The sequence below is a fragment of the Panthera onca genome, chromosome B3, assembly GCF_046562875.1.
Source record: "Panthera onca isolate mPanOnc1 chromosome B3, mPanOnc1 haplotype 2, whole genome shotgun sequence".
NCBI classification, from domain to species: Eukaryota; Metazoa; Chordata; class Mammalia; order Carnivora; family Felidae; genus Panthera; species Panthera onca.
In genome coordinates, this window is record NC_138344.1 from 61,002,171 (window position 1) to 61,020,103 (window position 17,933).

Genomic DNA, 17,933 nt, shown 5'->3' on the forward strand with positions numbered 1-17,933 from the left:
TCTATTTGTTATCATTTTACCAATACCACCTGTCTTAATTTACATAGCTTTATAAGTCTTGAAATTAAGTAGCGTAAGTCCTCCAACTTTGTTAATTTTTTCAAAGTTATTTTGGCTACTTTAGGTATTTTGCATTTACATATAAATTTTAGAATCAGCCTGTCAATTGTTACCAAAATAAAAGCCTGCTGGGATTGCACTACATCTATATATATTAGTTTGGAGAAAATTGACATTTTAACAATACTGAATCTTCTGATCCATAAGCATGATATATGGTATATATCTATTTATTTAGGCCTTTTTTATTTCTCTCAGAAATGCTTTGTGGTTCTTAGTGTATACACCTTGTACAGTTTTTATCTGATTTATCTCTAAGTATTTCATAGTTTTGAATCTATTACCAATGACATTGATTTTTTTATTTCACTGTCCAATTCACTCCCCGTATACAAAAACATAGCTGATTTTTGTGTATGTATCTTCTATCCAGTACCCTTCCTAAACCCACTTATTAGTCCTAGTAGCTTTTTTTTTTTGTAGGTTCCATAGAATTCTCTACATAAATAGTCATATTTTCTGCAAATAAAGACAATTTTACCTCTTCTTATTTAACCTGGAATATGCTTTGCTTTTCTGGATACTGGTTAGAACCTCTAGTATAACATTAAATCAGAGTGATAAGAGTAGACATCTTTACTTTGTTCCTAATCTTAGAAAACATTCAGTTATTTCACCATTAAGTATGATGTTGCAGAAGACTTGAATGTGCATTTTCAAGATTTTTGATAAGTATGGACTCCAGAAAAATGCCAGCTTACACCATATCCAGCAATGTCTGAGATGGTACCTTTTTCTACACTCTTGGCAACATTAGGCATTGTCTTAAAAAAATAAAAGTCTGCCATGCTTTTTCTTTTTTAAGTTTATTTATTTTGAGAGAGAGAGAGAGAGAGTGCAAGCAGGGGAGGGACAGAGAGACAGAATCCCAAGCAGACTCTGTGCTGTCAGTGTGGAGCCTGACTCAGGGCTCGATCTCACGAATCATGAGACCATGACCTGAGCCAAAATCAAGAGTCTGACACTTAACCAACCGAACCACCCAGGTGCCCCAAAAGTCTACCATTCTTAATGTTACCTATTTATTTTTACTTTATGTTTCTTTGATCATTAATGGAGGTTAGCATTATTTAATGTTTGTTTTGTTAGTTGTCAATGTCCTCTGCTCATTTTATAATGGAGTATTCATTTCTTTCTTAATAATTTTATGGTAGCTTTTTAAAGGTCTAATATCCTTCATTAAATATATTTCTTATATATGTCTGGCAATATTTTTCCCAATTTGTTTTTTCCTTTTACCTTTGTTTATGAATTTATTTTTTATATATACTATTTTTAATAGAAGTTTTTAGAGCAGTCTTAGAATCATAGCAAAATTGACCATAAAGTACAGAGAGTTTCCATGCACCTCCTGCCTCCTCAGTACATAGCCTCCCACTACCAATATCCCACACCACAGTTCATTATAATCAATGAACCTAGTCTACACTGACACATCATTATCGCCCAAAATCCATAGTTTACTTTAGGGTTCACTTTTGGTGTTATATGTTCAGTGGGTTTGGACAAATGTATAATGACATGTGTCCACCTTTACATTATCGTACGGAATTATTTCACGACCCTATAAATCTTCTTGTTCTTCCTATTCACCCTTCCCTCTTTCTGAACCCCTGGCAATCACAGATCTTTTTACTGTCCTCATATTTTTGCCTTTTCCAGAATGTCACATAGTTACAATCATACAGCATGTAGCCTTTTCAGATTGTCTTCTTTTGCTTAGTAATGTGGATTTAAGGTTTCTCCATGTCTTTCCATGGCTTGATAGAGTGTTTCTTTTTAGGACTGAATAATATTCCATCATCTGGTTGTACTATAGTGAAGAATACCTAGTACAGGACATTTTCATTGCTTCTAAGTTTTAGCAATTGTGAATAAAGGGTTATAAACATCCATGTGCCATTTTTGTGCAGACATACGTTTTCAACTTATTTGAATAAATATGAAGGAGTGCAATTTCTGGATCATATGGTAAAGAGTATGTTTATATGGGTTTGTTTGTTTTTTTTTTTTTAATACACTAAAGCTTTTACTTTTTTGTTGACAAACCTGTCAACCTTTATTTTCATAATTTCTGTATTTGGTTTTGATCAGAAAAGCTTTCCCTTTCAAAATTTAATGAATCTTCACAAATACCTTCTTCTAGTAGTTCTATGGTTTTCATTTTCACATTTCAATCTTTGTTTTATTTTGACATGAGACAATATCTAAGTTCATTTTCCTTTGGCTGTCTTTTCACTTCCCTAGTTACATACAGCTTCCTCTAAATATTTAATCCACATAGCAACTCCAAAGGAGTTCCCACTTTTACAAACAAGGAAACTGAGGCAGAGAGGTAGCTCGTTGCATTTAAAGCCACATAGCCATTAATATATGTAATCAGGATTCAGACCCAGGTCTTTTGATGCCAAGTCCTGTTCTCTCTTCACCACAGCCCTCGCATTCAAAGTATAGCCCATGGACAACCAGCATTGGAAGCACCTGGGAGCTTATTAGAAACGCAGTCTGGTGTCTCAACCCATGCCCCATACCCCGGAATCAGCATCTGCATTTCTACCAAGTTAGAGAAGTACTATTGTGCATCATATTCCCCCAAATTTAGGGTATGTCAGAATCACCTGGGAGCACTTGTTGAGCTCCATCCCTCCTCAATATTTTAATTCAGTGGGTCTGGGGGTGATGACCTGAAATCTGCATTTTAACAAGTATCTCAGGTTATTCTTATATCCAGGGGGCTCCGTGGGTGATATTTGAGAAATGCTCTAAAACAACTGAGAAATATTCTCAAACTGTTACCTAGAACGCCAAAAGTGCTGGCTGATTGTTTCTCCCAGTCTCAATGTTGATACATCCTTTTAATCTGGAAACACAGACAACTAAGAGGTAACAGTAACTCTTTTACATGTCAACATGTGGTAATTAGGTGGTAATAATGAGGATGAAGATTAAATCTTTAATGTTACAGAAAATCAAATAAAGAAAACTAAGGGCAAGAGGCCTTCAATTCATCCAGAACTTAGTGGAGGCAGTGTGAAGTAGGAGAAACATCTACCCAAGCAGATTGGAGTCTTCTTCCCCTTAGTCAAATATTGTCAGTATGTCCTTGAGTCAAGATCTCTTCACTAACAAAATATGTAAATAATAACCTTCCAGAGAGTAGAAAGAACCTGTCTGTCAACTTTCCGAACTTTTGTCCCCAGTATCATAAGCCTGGGAAGAGTAAACTTCCTAGGAGACTCAGCAGCCTCCGGAGGCTCATTTTTGCCAGCTCAGATTTGCCCGGAAGCCGACGCCACCTGGCCAGAGGTGGGGCCCCGGCGACCTAAGGGGGCGCTTCCGAGACCAGTCTGAGCCCCGGGGCTGTGGAGACACCCTCTCCCCAGCCAGTCCGCCGACGGACTCCGTCATCAATAATTCATTAAGAACCTCCTCTCCATTGGCTGAGACGCGCTGGCAGCGGCCCAATGAGGAAGGACTTGAGAGAGCCTTCTGAATAGTAAACGAGCTGTCGTGACGCAGAGACCAGCGATTGGCTGCGACTGCGCGAGGCGGGGCCAGCTCGGGCGGCGGCGAGAGGGGCCGGAGCAGCTCAGTGCCAGCCGGGGAGGGTCGAGCCCTGAGCGGGGACTGAACGCGGGGTGTGAGAGGGTGGGCGAGGGGAGCGAACCGGCGACGGGCGGACAGGCTGCATCAGGATGTTCAGCTGGATGGGGCGGCAGGCTGGCGGGCGCGAGCGCGCGGGCGGCGCGGACGCAGTGCAGACGGTGACTGGGGGCCTGCGCTCGCTCTACCTGCGCAAGGTGCTGCCGCTGGAGGAGGCGTACCGCTTCCACGAGTTCCACTCGCCAGCGCTGGAGGACGCCGACTTCGATAACAAGCCCATGATCCTGCTGGTGGGCCAGTACAGCACGGGCAAGACCACCTTCATCAGGTAACCCGCCCCGCCGGCTCCTCAATGCCGCCGGGACCCCTGCTCCCACCACCTAGGTGCTAGCGGTCCTCAGCACGTGTGCGCGTGTTGTTACCAGCGTCCCGCCGCCCTCGGACATCCTGCAGCGCCCACTTCCCCTGTGCGGAATCCCCTCGCTGCTGTTTCCCCCTCCAGCTCCGGCGTGACCTCAGGTTCCCGCCCCTAGCGCGGTGCCCAGGTGCCCGCAGCCTCGCCCCGGGGCGCGGCCGCCCCAGAAGGGGCTGGCTCTACCCCCACGCTGTCAGGAAGGTCCCTGGAACCCCTTCACTGTGTACTCTGAGCCTTCTTTCCTTGCTCTTGTTAAGGCACTCCTCTGGCTGGCTTTATCTTGTCACCGTGGCCTGGGGACCCGGGGAAGGGAGGGAGAAGAGCGAGGCTATAATAAGCATCTTCTTGATGAGCGAGTGAGGCCTAGGGCTAGAAATGGGGACAGAGGTGTGGGGTATCAGAATGGGCTCTCGAGTCATAGTTGGAGAATTAAGCCCCCAGCGCATGACGAATGAATGAATGGCAACAGTAGAGTGTATTTCCAGTGCCCCTTTCTTTTGAGGTCCTTGCTTGCCATCCCCCAACACATTGTTGGGGCCAGTGGGTAGAGAGGCCGCTTTTATTCAGTTCTTGCACAGCCTCGCCTTTATCCGACCAAAGGAAGTTAGCTGTGTGTAGCAGCCCCAGCTAGCGCCCAGTGGAACCAAGGGGGAGTGTCATATTACTATTCGTTAGTTTCCATTTCTTAGGTGGGTCATTCCTTCCTCCCTTGACAACTGAAAATATTTGTCATGCTCGCTCTGTCTCTAAAAGCAGTTACTGTGCATGCGCTAGGGTTCAAATCATATACCTTCCTCTGAAGCGATTTTTGTTGGGAAATAATTTACATTGAAACAACTTGCCTTTTGAAGAGACTGTGTTACTTCTAAAGCAGAAGTAAGATACTTTTAAGACTTACTTTCTTTGGTTAGGAAACTTGTTTTCCTGGGTTAAACCCTGTGTCAGTTAAAACAAAGTGACTAATCATTTAAGGTTTGGGTCTAGGGTTTGGGAAACTGTAACAATCTCATCATTATTGATGTTCAGTAGATGTTCAGAAAACTGCATCTATATTTGGATATATGCCATTTCTATTAAATAGCGGCCTCTTTTTCTCCACTCCAGTGACCTAAATAGTTCCTACAAATAGAGTACTTGTCACTACAGGAAATATGCTCAATCCAGACCTACAGATACACTATGAATGAAATGAGCAAAGCAAATATACTCTATGGAAATATTGTTCTAGATAGTAAAGTGAATGTAAAGGAAGACTGAGGGAAATAATTTTTAAGCTGATTTATGTGGTGCTTATTAATAAAGTGAAAATAGTATTCAGTATATCACCCCAGACACTCAAACCATAGAATTGTTATAGTCACTGGTACCCTGAAAGATGACAAACAATACCTTTAAGGTCTTAGTAATAGAACCAGTTTTTAAGTATATGGGAAAATGAAGTATTGTGACTGACAAGAGTGGGAGGTGGGCCTTTTGAAATATACAGGTAAAAGATAAGGAGCTAGCATTGTAATTACAATAATTGCAGACATTAGCAGTGACATATGCACAGTACCCTGGGCAGCTCCTCCTGTCTGTCTCTGCCATGAGGCTTTATTGTGCTCTGTGTGTGATCAGGGAGCCCTGTTGGTGCTGTACCCACCTGGATGTGATGTGGCCATCTCTCTGCTCTCATAGCCTCACTCTTCTTTTTCATCATTTGAAGGGAGCTTTGTGGAGTAGCTAAGCATAGTTTTAAGAAGGATTTTGAGATTTGACTCCTGGCAACATCATCCAAATGGACCACTTCTCAGGCACTGGAGCCATGTGCAACCTCAGGGTGAAGGAGGAGTCACCTTACCAAGAAGTCACTTGCTTTTGAGACCTTCCTTTACCTAAGTGACTTTGTCCTTAGGCAGTGGGCATAAACTGGACCTGTGAGGTTAGAAGGAAATCAAGGTGGACAGGAAGCTTGGTGAGGCACCAGAGACCTGAGTTTGGTTTCATAGTGGAGCTAGGAGGAAGAGATTTAACTCCTGGGAGGGAATCCCCAAATGAAAGGGCAGCTCCTCTCTAGACCCTTCCCTGCCACTGGGAAGCAGAGGGGTTGGCCCAGGGTGCTGACCATCCTGGATCCTGCTTGCATCCATGTCTGTCTTTTCTCTGAAACTGGTCAGTGGCTGGATTGTTTGCTACTAGCCATTGAACACTAGAAGTTCATACTTGGCTGTGTTCATACTTATCCACATAGTAAAAGATTCTCATCCACTTGGCTTCCTGTATATCCCAAGAGGTCACTGGTAACACACAGCCTGCACTGATAGGAAGGAAACTTCTCTCATTCTAAAGCCATTCAGCAAGGCTTTTGGTGTGCATTGCATACCTTTACTAAAACTGTACTCTTCCTTCCTTTTGTCCCATGACTGGGAAGAAGTAAGAGCTCCTCTAAAACGTGGTGAGCCAGAACTTCATCTGGAGTGAGGAAACTAAATGTGTGCCTTGTTCTAATAAAAACGTCTTCTAGATGGGGTGGATGAAGAGCCTGAGTGCCAAAAACTACACTTATTTTTGGATGTGTATGGAGGGAGAGTTGGTAGACCCTCCTAACATGGGTCACAAAACTGGCCCAGAAGGAGACTTCAGATGTAATGGAGCTATTTGTCAAAGTCTCCTTGGATAGAAACAGAGCAGCTGATAAACCTATTGTCCTACTGACAATTTTATTTCTCAGAAGACAGAGAATGCTATGAGAGAAACCATGGGTGCTCACTCTGCCTCTAAACAGCAAGAAAGAGTTGGCCAAAAAAGGAGAAGAGACTGGCATGGGGGAAAGTGGCCATGTTGTCTTAGACTACATAACAGCCAAGGAAGGGTGGATATTGGGCTCAGTCAGACTTGCATCCAAAATCTGAGGAAAACAGATTTCACAGGTTCCCCTAGAAAATTCCTGGGCCCAGCTGCTGTGAAGGAAGACATTTCCACTGAGAAGATGTGAGGCTCACTGGAAATCAAGCCATGGTTGCATATTTTGGTTTCAAAGAGCTCCATTTTCTCTCTTCCTCCTATATCCTGTCCCTCCCAGAAAAATTTATTCTAGTGAGGAAAAAAGAGGGAAGTCACTCAAGAAACTGTATATGCTTTAAAAGGGTAGAGCCCAAAGCAATTAGACAAGAGAAAGAAATAGAAGGAATGTAGATTGGAAAGAAGTAAAACCATCTCTTTCCACAAAGGATATGATCATATGTATAAAAAATCTTAAGGATTAAGGAAATCCTAAAAAAAAAAAAAAAACTTGTAAAATAAGGAAATTCAGCAAAGTGTTAGGATATAAGATCAATATACAGCATCAGTTATATTTCTATGAACTAGCAATGAACAATCTGAAATTAAGAAAATAATTCCATTTATAATATCTAAAAGAATAAAATATTTAGAAATAAATTTAACAAAAGTAGTGTAAAACTTATGCACTGGAAACTACAAAACTTTGTTGAAAAAAAATTAAAGAAAACCTAAAACAACAACAACAAAACACAGGAAAGACATCCATGTGCATGGATTGGAAGACTTAATATTTTTTTTTTTTTAATTTTTTTTTTTCCAACGTTTTTTATTTATTTTTGGGACAGAGAGAGACAGAGCATGAACGGGGGAGGGGCAGAGAGCGAGAGGGAGACACAGAATCGGAAACAGGCTCCAGGCTCCGAGCCATCAGCCCAGCGCCTGACGCGGGGCTCAGAGCCTGACGCGGGGCTCGAACTCACGGACCGCGAGATCGCGACCTGGCTGAAGTCGGACGCTTAACCGACTGCGCCACCCAGGCGCCCCGGAAGACTTAATATTTTTAGAAGAGCAGTACTGCTCAAAGTGATCTATGACTCCGTGCATTCCCTACCAAAATCCCACCTGCCTTCTTTACAGAAACTGACAAGCTGATTCTAAGATTCATTTGGAAACGTGAGCGATCCAGAATAGACAAGACAGTCTTGAAAGAGAACAAAATTGGAGTTCTCATACTTTCTCATTTAAAAGCTTGCTACAAAGCTACATCTCATTTAAAAGCTTGCTACAAAGCTACAATAAACAAGACAGTATGATAATAGCATATGGATAGACATAGAATGACCGAATAGAATCAAAAGTCCAGAAATAAACCCATATGTCTGGTAAATTTGTTTTTCCAAGGGTTCCAAGACAATTCAGTGGGAGAAAGAACATTCTTTTCAACAAATGATTGATGGTAGACAATAGGATATCCACTTTGCAAAAGGCATAGAGAGTGATGGCTAATGGGAACAGGGTTTCTTCTTGGGGTGATGAAAATGTTCTGAAATTAGATAGTGGTACTAGGTGCACAACTTTGTGAAGATACTAAAAGCCACAGAATTGTACCCTTTGAAAGGGTAAGCTTTATGGTAGTATATAAATTATATCTCCATTAAAAGTAGCAAACAATTCAGTCTTCCAACAGTTCAGCATCCTGTGATTTCTTTAATTTCCATAATTCTGCAGTTAGTTCCAGTCAGGTAATTTCTGCATCTGTATACAATAATTTAAAATAAAAATGGTTGCCAGCAAGAAGTCAAGCCAAAAAAAGTGGGAATAAGCTAAAAGAACACCTGAACTGGGACGCCTGGGTAGCTCTGTTGGTTAAGTGTCGACCCTTGGTTTTGGCTCAGGTCATAATCTCGCGGTTTGTGGCCCAAGCTGGGCTCTGTGCTGACAGCATGGAACCTGCTTTGGATTCTCTCTCCCTCCCTGCTCCTCCCCCCACTCCTCTCGCCAAGATAAAGAAATAAACTTAAAAAAAAAAAAAAAAGAACACATGAAGGAAAGGAACTGAGGAGTAGATATGAAGGAATTGAGAGTACAAATAGCTATCACACAATCCCCACAATATGTTTTTTCCCCTGTATATTCTTGTCAGTGTACAAACATGTTCATTCTTCTTAACACTCAAGTTAGTAAAATCAAATTATAATATTTTCCTATAAAATGTTTGATAAAGTAATTGTGTTTTAAAACTTTAAATATCACTTAAATATAGTGTTCCTAGAGGGGAAAGAGGGCATGAGTTGCATATGCAAGTGTGGAAACAAAGTTTATGGACAGTTTGAAGCATTAAGAAGCTGGTGGCCGGGAAGGCAAAAATGCCTTGGGCAATAAAAGGCCTTTTTTGGTAGGATTAGAACAAGAAAAAGAATCAGGAAGTGATAGACCCACTTCTTGGGACTCTTGCTATAACTTTCACAGAAAGCAGAACTCGTCAGCTGTTAGTCTTTTTTCTCCTTTTCTCTCAAAAACAAATGATCCAGAGACGGGAAAGGGAGCCCTGTGGTGTTTGAGGGGATTCAAGCCCAGAGGACGAGGAACCCTCCAGGGGCTGCACAGGCATGGCCCAGTAAATACCCAGGTCGGGGAACAGATGGCAGGGCCATTTAGGAAGAACATGTAGTTGTGCTCAAAGAACTGTATTTGGTACTTTTTAAGAAGTTATGAAGAATATGAGGAGTATCAGAAAACTTGAAGCAGACAAATGGCCCCATTTTCAGAAAAAGGGGAGCATAGATTCTATTAAAGAACAAAGCTCTACTTCATCCCTTTGATAAACTCTAGACTCAGTTATTAAAGCAAAGAGAAGTGAAGGCACTCCCTAGGAGTCAGCCTAGTTTTACCAAGAAAATCCTGTTAAGGAAACACCGTGAGCCCAGTTTAGTGGTTTTACTGTCAGCTAGGCACTGGGGCCCCTGGAAGCGATAGTCTGCTCTGCCAAACACCATGCCCTTTGTGGATCTTTCTGAAATGCCGACATATTTGATTTTTACAGAAGAATGGACTATCTATAATATATAAGATCATACGTGTATATCCTAGTGTCCATTTATTCAAATAATATTGGTTTCCAGGAAGGGCCTGGCTATCCCAGAACTTAGTTTCATGGGGAATATGGATAAGAATCCACAAGCTATTAGGGCTCTGAGTGACAAGAGCTATGACACTAGAAGTGCAGGCTGGGATGGGAGCATAGGAAGGACCCTTCATTCAGGCTTGGAGGTTGGAAAAGGCCTCCCTGATGACACAGCCTAAAAGCTGAGCCCTGAGGAATGAGCCAGAATTAGCTGCCCAAACGAGACCAGGAAATGAGGGCAAGAAGTGTCAACGATGAGGCCCAGGTTTCTTGGATAATTGGGTGGGCAGTGGAGCTATTCACTGAGATGTGGACACAGGGAGAGGATGAGTGGGGGCATAACTTGAGTTTACATTTAAACCCATGTTGAAGTGGACACCCAGGTGTAGAGTCCACGAGGGGTTGGACATATGGATCTGGGAGTAAAAGGAAGAGTTACTGTGGAGACACGGGGAAAAGGCACCAGAGAGGTGGAGTCACTGCCAGGGAAAGATGGGAATTTGGAGCCATTGTCGGGCTCTTTTGCTTGTGATTAACAGAAGCTCAACTGAAAAAGGCTTAAGTAAAAAGGTATGTTGTCTCATGAAACCGATGAGACCGGGGTGTGCTGGTTTCAGGCCTGGCCTAGGACTCGGAGTGGCGCCATCTGGTCTCTGTCTCTCAGCTCTGCTGCCTTCTTCATGTTGGCTTCCTTCTCATGGCAGTTTGGGGTGGGCATTTGGCCATCTCCAAATCCAGACTCATGTTCTGCCAGCTCAGCAACCCCAAGGGGGAAAAAGGAACCTTTTTCCCAACAGTTTCTGCAACAGTCTTAGGTTTGAGTCTCATTGATTAGCCCTGGTATCCATCCATGAACCAATTCCTCAAGCCAGGGGAATGAAATACCCATGCCTGCAGTGGGGTGGTCAGCCCCCAAACCATGTGGACTAAGAGGGGGGGAAAGGTGGCTCCTCAGGGTGCTGCTACAAAAAAGAAAAGCATTTGCTAAACAGATGAGACGTCAGGCAGCCCTCACAAACGCCACAGAAAGAGAAGCCATGGTCAACAGGGTCAGATGCTTCTGGGAAAGGGTTGAAATGGATCTAGTGGATTAGCCATCAGGAGCCAGGGTGACCTTGGCAAGAGCCATGCCAGTAAGTGGTGGTGATGGAAGCCAGGTGGCGGTGGGTTGAGGAATGAGTGGGAGGCAAAGTGTCAAATATAGAAAACTCTCAGCAACTGGGTACTGGAGGGGAGGAGCCGTGCCCTGGTCTGGGGCATTCCAGTGAAAGCCTATTATAAGTAGATGGAAGGGGCCTATAGAAAGGGAGTAGCTGGTATTTCAGAAACCTAAGAAGAGGCAGGGCTTGGAGCAGGGGAGTGGGGGTGCCAGGACAGGGTGAATGTGGTATCGGTGGCAGTACAGCTGGGAGACACTGCAGGTTAACCTCTTGTTCACTTGTTGCATCATCTACCTGACAAATGGCAGCCATGCCACAGGATTAGGAGAAATGTAAGGGGAAATGTATTTTGTTTTTGTTTTTGTTTTTTAATTATGAAATTCTCTTCCTTAACTCACATTTAAAAGCTTACTTCTAGAAGACATTCAGTATTTTTCAAAACCTTGGAAAATTATGAACTAGAATGCTACAGTTCCTGGATCTGGCTGCTGGACAGAATCACTGGGAGACCAAAAACAGATTCTAGGGCCTTAATCCAGACCCCCTGAATTGGAATCTCTGTGGGAGAGGGTCAAAAACCTATTTTTGTTTTGGTTTGCTTTTGGTTTTTATAAACCACCTCTCAGAGTAATTCTTAGGTAGTTTCCTGCAGGAAATATTTGGGAACCACTGAAAGACAAAGGTTCAACTAATGGAATCATGATAGTTGAACCATTTAAGCTTGAGAAGTAGATCAGTTTCAAACCAGAAGAGAGTCTCACTTTGATGGCCCTTCTATGGCAAGTGGTCCAAGCTCCATCTGTTCACATTTTTAACAAATGACCTAGGTGAAGACATGGAAGTCATGCTTACAAAATGGGTAATTATGCAAAAAATGCAATTTAATAAACAGCCCTTTTCGCTTAATATGATATGAAACTTTTTCTTAAGTAATCTTCAGAAATAGCTTTCATGACTGCACCCTAGTCTATCATACAGCTTGGAACATTGTTTCTAATCTTATGCTATTATCTATAATATTGCAGTGGACATTCTTGGCTTATAAATCTTTGTGTATCTCATTTTTTTTTCCTGTTAGAAAAAAGCCTATTCTGCTGAGTATGAATTACTACATCAAAAGGTATAAATATTTTTCAGGTTTATATATATTCCTGATTTTATATGTATATATGTATATGTATATATATATATATATATATATACACACACACACACATATACATACACACATGCATATATATAACATAAATAATACATATTTTACACTAAAACCTTGGTTTGCGAGCATAACTCCTATCAGAAACATGCTCGTAATCCAAAGCACTTATATATCAAAGCGAATTTCAAGAACCATTGGTTCAGTTGTGATCATGTGATATTCGGCATCACATACTACTTGTGTTGCAAGACATCACTCGTTTATCAAGCTAAAATTATTAGAAATCTTTGCTCATCTTGCAGAACACTTGCAGAACAAGTTACTTGCCATCCAAGGTTGCACATGAAATAGAACATTACATGTTTTATTCTGACTATGTCTATATACATATGTTCCTTTTTCAGAAAAGTTATTCCAAATTAGACTCCCACCACAGAGTCTAATATGAAGATTATTATTTCACCAAACTGTCAGTAAAACTAGGCATTATTATTAAAAACAAATAAACGTGATAGGAAAAAATTTTTCTTAATTTGCCTTTTTTTTTTTTTTTTTACTGTGAAGTTGAACTTCTAAAATGTGTAGTCATCATCTCTATTTCTTTGAGAGTTGTTTGTGAACTTTGTCCAATTTTCATTTGGAGTGCTAGATTTTATCTTTTTTTAATTTTTTTTAATGTTTATTTATTTTGGAGAGAGAGAGAGAAGGGGCAGAGAGAGAGGGAGGTGCAGAATCCGAAGCAGGCTCCAAGCTCTGAGCTGTCCACACAGAGCCTGACACTGGGTTCGAACTCACAAACCGCAAGATCATGACCTGAGCCAAAGTTGCACACCCAACCAACTGAGCCACCCAGGCGCCCCAACTACATTTTATCTTGTAGATATTTAAATGTTTTGCTCAATAATGGTTCTTAGTCTTTTGTCATAATTATGTTTTTCCAGTTTGAGCTTTGCCTTTTTAATTTTTTATGATCATTTTTGACATGGAGATATATTTAATATTTGTGGTCAACTCAAACACTTTCTTCCTCTTTGATGATGTCTTTGATGTCCCTGGAAAATCCTTAAATATTACAGAATCCTTAAATTTAAAAAAATCTTTCCAATAGTTAACTCTTTAATCCACTTGGAAACACAATGAATTATATTGGGATCTCTTGGAACCTTTCACTCCTGTTGTGTTGTTCTGTTGGTAGATTCTTATGCCCAGACCATACTGTCTTAAGGATTGTCATTTTAAAACATTCTTTAATTAAATGGTAACACAGACCCTTCTGATCTCATTTCTCTCTATTTTCTAAATACTGTCAATCATCATTTCCTGTTATTCTTTCAGAAGAACTTTAAAACTACTTTATTAGATTCTTCCCAGAAAATCCCTTGGGGATCCATTTGTATTGGAACTGCGTTTATCTTGGTATTTGCTCTTCCCAAGCAGGAACTCAGCATGGCTCTTACTCAGACCTTTTATACCTCTCAGAAAGGTGTTTGATTTACTCATATAGGTTCTGTATACTCTTATTAATGCCGTTCTTAGGTGTTTTATATTCCTTCACTCTTAATGAATCAGATTTTTTTCCTTTATATTTTCTAGATGGGTACTGCAAGTATGCAAGATAGCTACTGATTTTTACACATTTTTGTTTCGTATCTGTTCATTTGATTGAAGTTATTCTGACATTTTCAGTAGATTCTCTTGGGTTTTCTAGATAGACAGCTGTATCGATTATATTCATGACTACTTTTTTTCCTCTTCTGTTTCATCTTTTATTGTACTAGGAAGCCATATCCATATCAAGCTTCTAATTGTGATGATAGTGCTTTTGTTATTTCACCCTAAGATGTGATGTTAGTTATTGGTTTAATATTTTATAAATTAATCACATTAAGAAATTATCTTTCTATTACTAATTTGAAAAGAATTTCATTTGAAAAGAAAAAACTAGAACAGATGTTGAGCTTTTTCCTTTTACTTTTAACCCTGTGTTCTATGAAAGGCAATTATGGGAGATTATTAATAGGTGTTCAAAAAGGGTTCTATGGTTAAGTAACTTTGGGAAGTGCTGTGTTCTATAGCCTCCTCATGTAGTTTTCCAGTGCTCCCAGATCAACCTAAACAAAGTCTGTCATCACATTCATAAATTACAACACCGAACATAGAAGACACTTAATAGATCTTCATGTGTAAGCAAATGAATGACTGGAAAAATTAACAGGACTGTAAAAAATGGAGAAGCATGTTGCCTTTTGTTCCAGTGAACCTCCACTCCCTTTCATCTCCTTCCCTTTCTTTCCTTCTCTTTCTCCTGCCCTCCTTCCAGAATAGCATGGAAGGCAGACCTGAGTAGCTCCGGGTACAGGCACATGTTAGACAGCAGTGTGCCTTAAGCACATCTCAGCCCTACGTGGTTTAAATAGCATTCATAGCTGGAAAAATAGAACTGTGAAACAGCTTTATCCAGCAAATTCCAGTTTCTTGATCCCACAGGCTAATGTAGATTCCTTCGTAGGCACAGCAGTTTCAAAGATGATGTCATCTGAACAAGCAGCCCTGGCCGTAAGGCCATGATTTAACTAAGGGAGAAACAAAAATGAAAATAAAAGTTAGGTTTTACACTTAAGGAAGACATAGAGTTTTAAAATGGAAATGAGGCTTGGCCTGGCTTAGTTTTTCAGTAACTCAAAAAGATTAAAATTTTGAACGACGTGAGATGTTTGTGATATTTATCTCAGCATGATTTATAATAGCAAGAAATGGGAAGCTATATCAATGCCCAAGAGTAAGGATACAGGAAATTCATCTGAGAATAGTATGCAGCCATTAAAAAATTGTTTTCAAGTAATTTCTTTTTTTTTTTAATTTTTTAACGTTTATTTATTATTGAGAGACACAGAGAAACAGAACATGAGCATGGGAAGGGCTGAAAGACAGGGAGACACAGACTCTGAAGCAGGCTCCAGGCTCTGAGCTGTCAGCACAGAGCTCGACGCAGGGCTCAAACCCACAAACCATGAGGTCATGACCTGAGCGAAGTCGGACGCTTAGCCAACTGAGCCACCCAGGTGCCCCTGTTTTCAAGTAATTTCTGATGGCACAAGGCAAAACTCATGGTGAAAAATCTAGATGCAAAAGTATTTAAACATTTTGATCCCAATTTTATAAATAAAAAATTACATTCACAGAAAAATGACTGGATGGAAATATATCAAAATGTTAGAAGTAGTCATCATCTTGTGCTAATGCTGTCTCATGCAAGCTGCTTACCTTTTCCTAAGCAGGGCTAAAACACCTGCTCCAACCACAGTGAGGCTGAAGAGATAAAACACGTGTGAAATGCCTTATAAACAAACTGTACAGTGTGGTTTCATAATAATCTGTTGTTTGGTGGCGTCCAGAAGTGGTGGTGGTGGTGGTGGTAACTTACTAGGAAAACATTATGTATTCTTGACCATTTTATAAGACTTTTGCGATAACACGTTTGATTCTTCTCTCTCTTCCATTTCTTGGTATTGAGCATGAAGATAAACAAAGGAAACTGCTTTAGAAACATCATTTCTAGATTCAACACAAATCAAACTTGAAGGACTAACCCTTTCTTTTCGGTTACTCTCCTAGTGAAATGGTGGATGGAGTAATATCAATAAAGAACACATTACGTAAAGCTTTCCAACACTTACTCTAAACTGAAATGTATTTAAACTCACAGCCTTGGATTTTAAAATAAGAAAATACAACTGCTTCTCCACTGAACTGAAAAGCTGTGCTTTATATATTTCTTTCACATCTATTTGGCCGAAAGCCTTAGTAACTAATACTCAAAAGAAAGAAAAAAATGACTGTTGCAGTTAGTTGAATGCTCTTTTTAAAAATGTCCCAGTCGAAGGCACCTGGGTGACTCAGTCAGTTGGACATCCGACTTTGGCTCAGGTCATGATCTCACACTTCCTGGGTTTGAAGCCTTTGCACTGACAGCACAGAGCCTGCTTCGGATTCTCTGTCTCCCTCTCTCTGCCCCTCCCCTGCTCGCAGTTTCTCTCTCTCTCAAAAATAAACAAAAATTAAAAAAAAAAAGTCCCAGTCCTTATCAATGAACTGAACTCTTAAACTATCTACAGATGCCAGTGTATGCACAAACATTCCTAAAAATCTCATCATGACACAAGCCATTTCTCTAGATTTTGGTTTGAAAATTTAAAAATAATGCTCGTTAAACACCCCAAATAGATGTGGCATATTACTTTTTAGAATGCTTACTTGGTTCCTGAATACTCACTAAAAAGTCTTAGACTTGTATATCTGCTATGATTCACAGAGCTCATTCCTGTAACCTGTTGCAGGCTCACTCAGCCTCTCAAGCTCTGATTTAGCGCAAGTAGTGCTTTTGCAGGACTAGTAAGAAATCTAGGTTCTACAAAGCCACTTAACCTACGCAAGCCTTAATTTTTTCCTTGTAAAATGGAGATAAAAGTAGAACCTACCCCATAAAGTGCTTAGGATAAAATAGTCTTTTCAGATAAAGACTTCACATAACAAGTCCTCGAAAGTTAGGTATACAGTAGCCTCCCCCAACCCCTTATACACTCTTTCACTTTCTGTGGTTTCACTTAACCGCAGTCCAGAAACAGATGATCCTCCTTTTGACGTATGGTACTAATGCTGTGTCACAATGCTTGCGTTCGGTCACCTCACCTCCTCTCGGCATTTTATCGTCTCATGTCATCACAAGAAGGGTGAGAATAGTACAGTAAGATATTTTGAGGGAAAGAGAAAGACCACATTCACATAATTTTATTACAGTTTAATGTTATAACTGATCTCTTTTATTATTTGGTATTTTTGTTAATCTCTTACTGTTCCTAATTTATAAATTAAACTTTATCATAGGTGCGTGTAACAGGAAAACGCATTGTGCATATAGGGTTCAGACATGCACTCAAGGGCTTGGAATGTATTCCCTCTGTAAGGGGAGACTACTGTCTTACTAAAATAATTAATGCCTTTTCTATTATCTTAAGGATAAGTCAGAACCTAGACAGAATGCCTGGATGAATACCCAGGGGAGACAAAATTGGCAGCTAGAGGGGCGCCTGGGTGGCTCAGTCAGTTAAGTGGCTGACTTCGGCTCAGGTCATGATCTCGTGTTCCATGAGTTCGAGCCCTGCGTCGGGCTCTGTGCTGACAGCTCAGAGCCTGGAGCCTGTTTCAGATTCTGTGTCTTCCTCTCTCTGACCCTCCCCCGTTCATGCTCTGTCTCTCTTTGTCTCAAAAATAAATAAACGTTAAAAAATTAAAAAAAAAAAATTGGCAGCTAGAGTTTTGGAAGTCTATCATTGAATAATGCACCTTGTTTGTTTGTTTTCAGTCGTTCTTAAAAAAAGATTTAAAGGTTTTATTTTTTTTAATTTTTTTAAACGTTTATTTCTTATTAAGAGACAGAGAGAGACAGAGCATGAGCATGGGAGGGGCAGAGAGGGGAGGAGACACAGAATCCAAAGCAGGCTCCAGGCTCTGAGCTGTCAGCACAGAGCCCGACGCGGGGCTCGAACTCGCAAACCGTGAGATCACGACATGAGCCGAAGTTGGGCACTT

General features: G+C 40.8%; 1 protein-coding gene across 1 annotated transcript in view; it reads left to right on the top strand.

The window, feature by feature from the left end:
- Window positions 1-3,679: 3,679 nt before the first annotated feature.
- Window positions 3,680-17,933, top strand: part of EHD4 (EH domain containing 4) — an 87,764-nt gene continuing 73,510 nt past the window's right edge. The window contains exon 1 of the mRNA XM_060618854.3: window positions 3,680-4,051. Coding sequence (XP_060474837.1) covers window positions 3,816-4,051 — 236 coding nt within the window. The 5' untranslated portion in view covers window positions 3,680-3,815. The remainder of the gene's footprint in view (window positions 4,052-17,933) is intronic.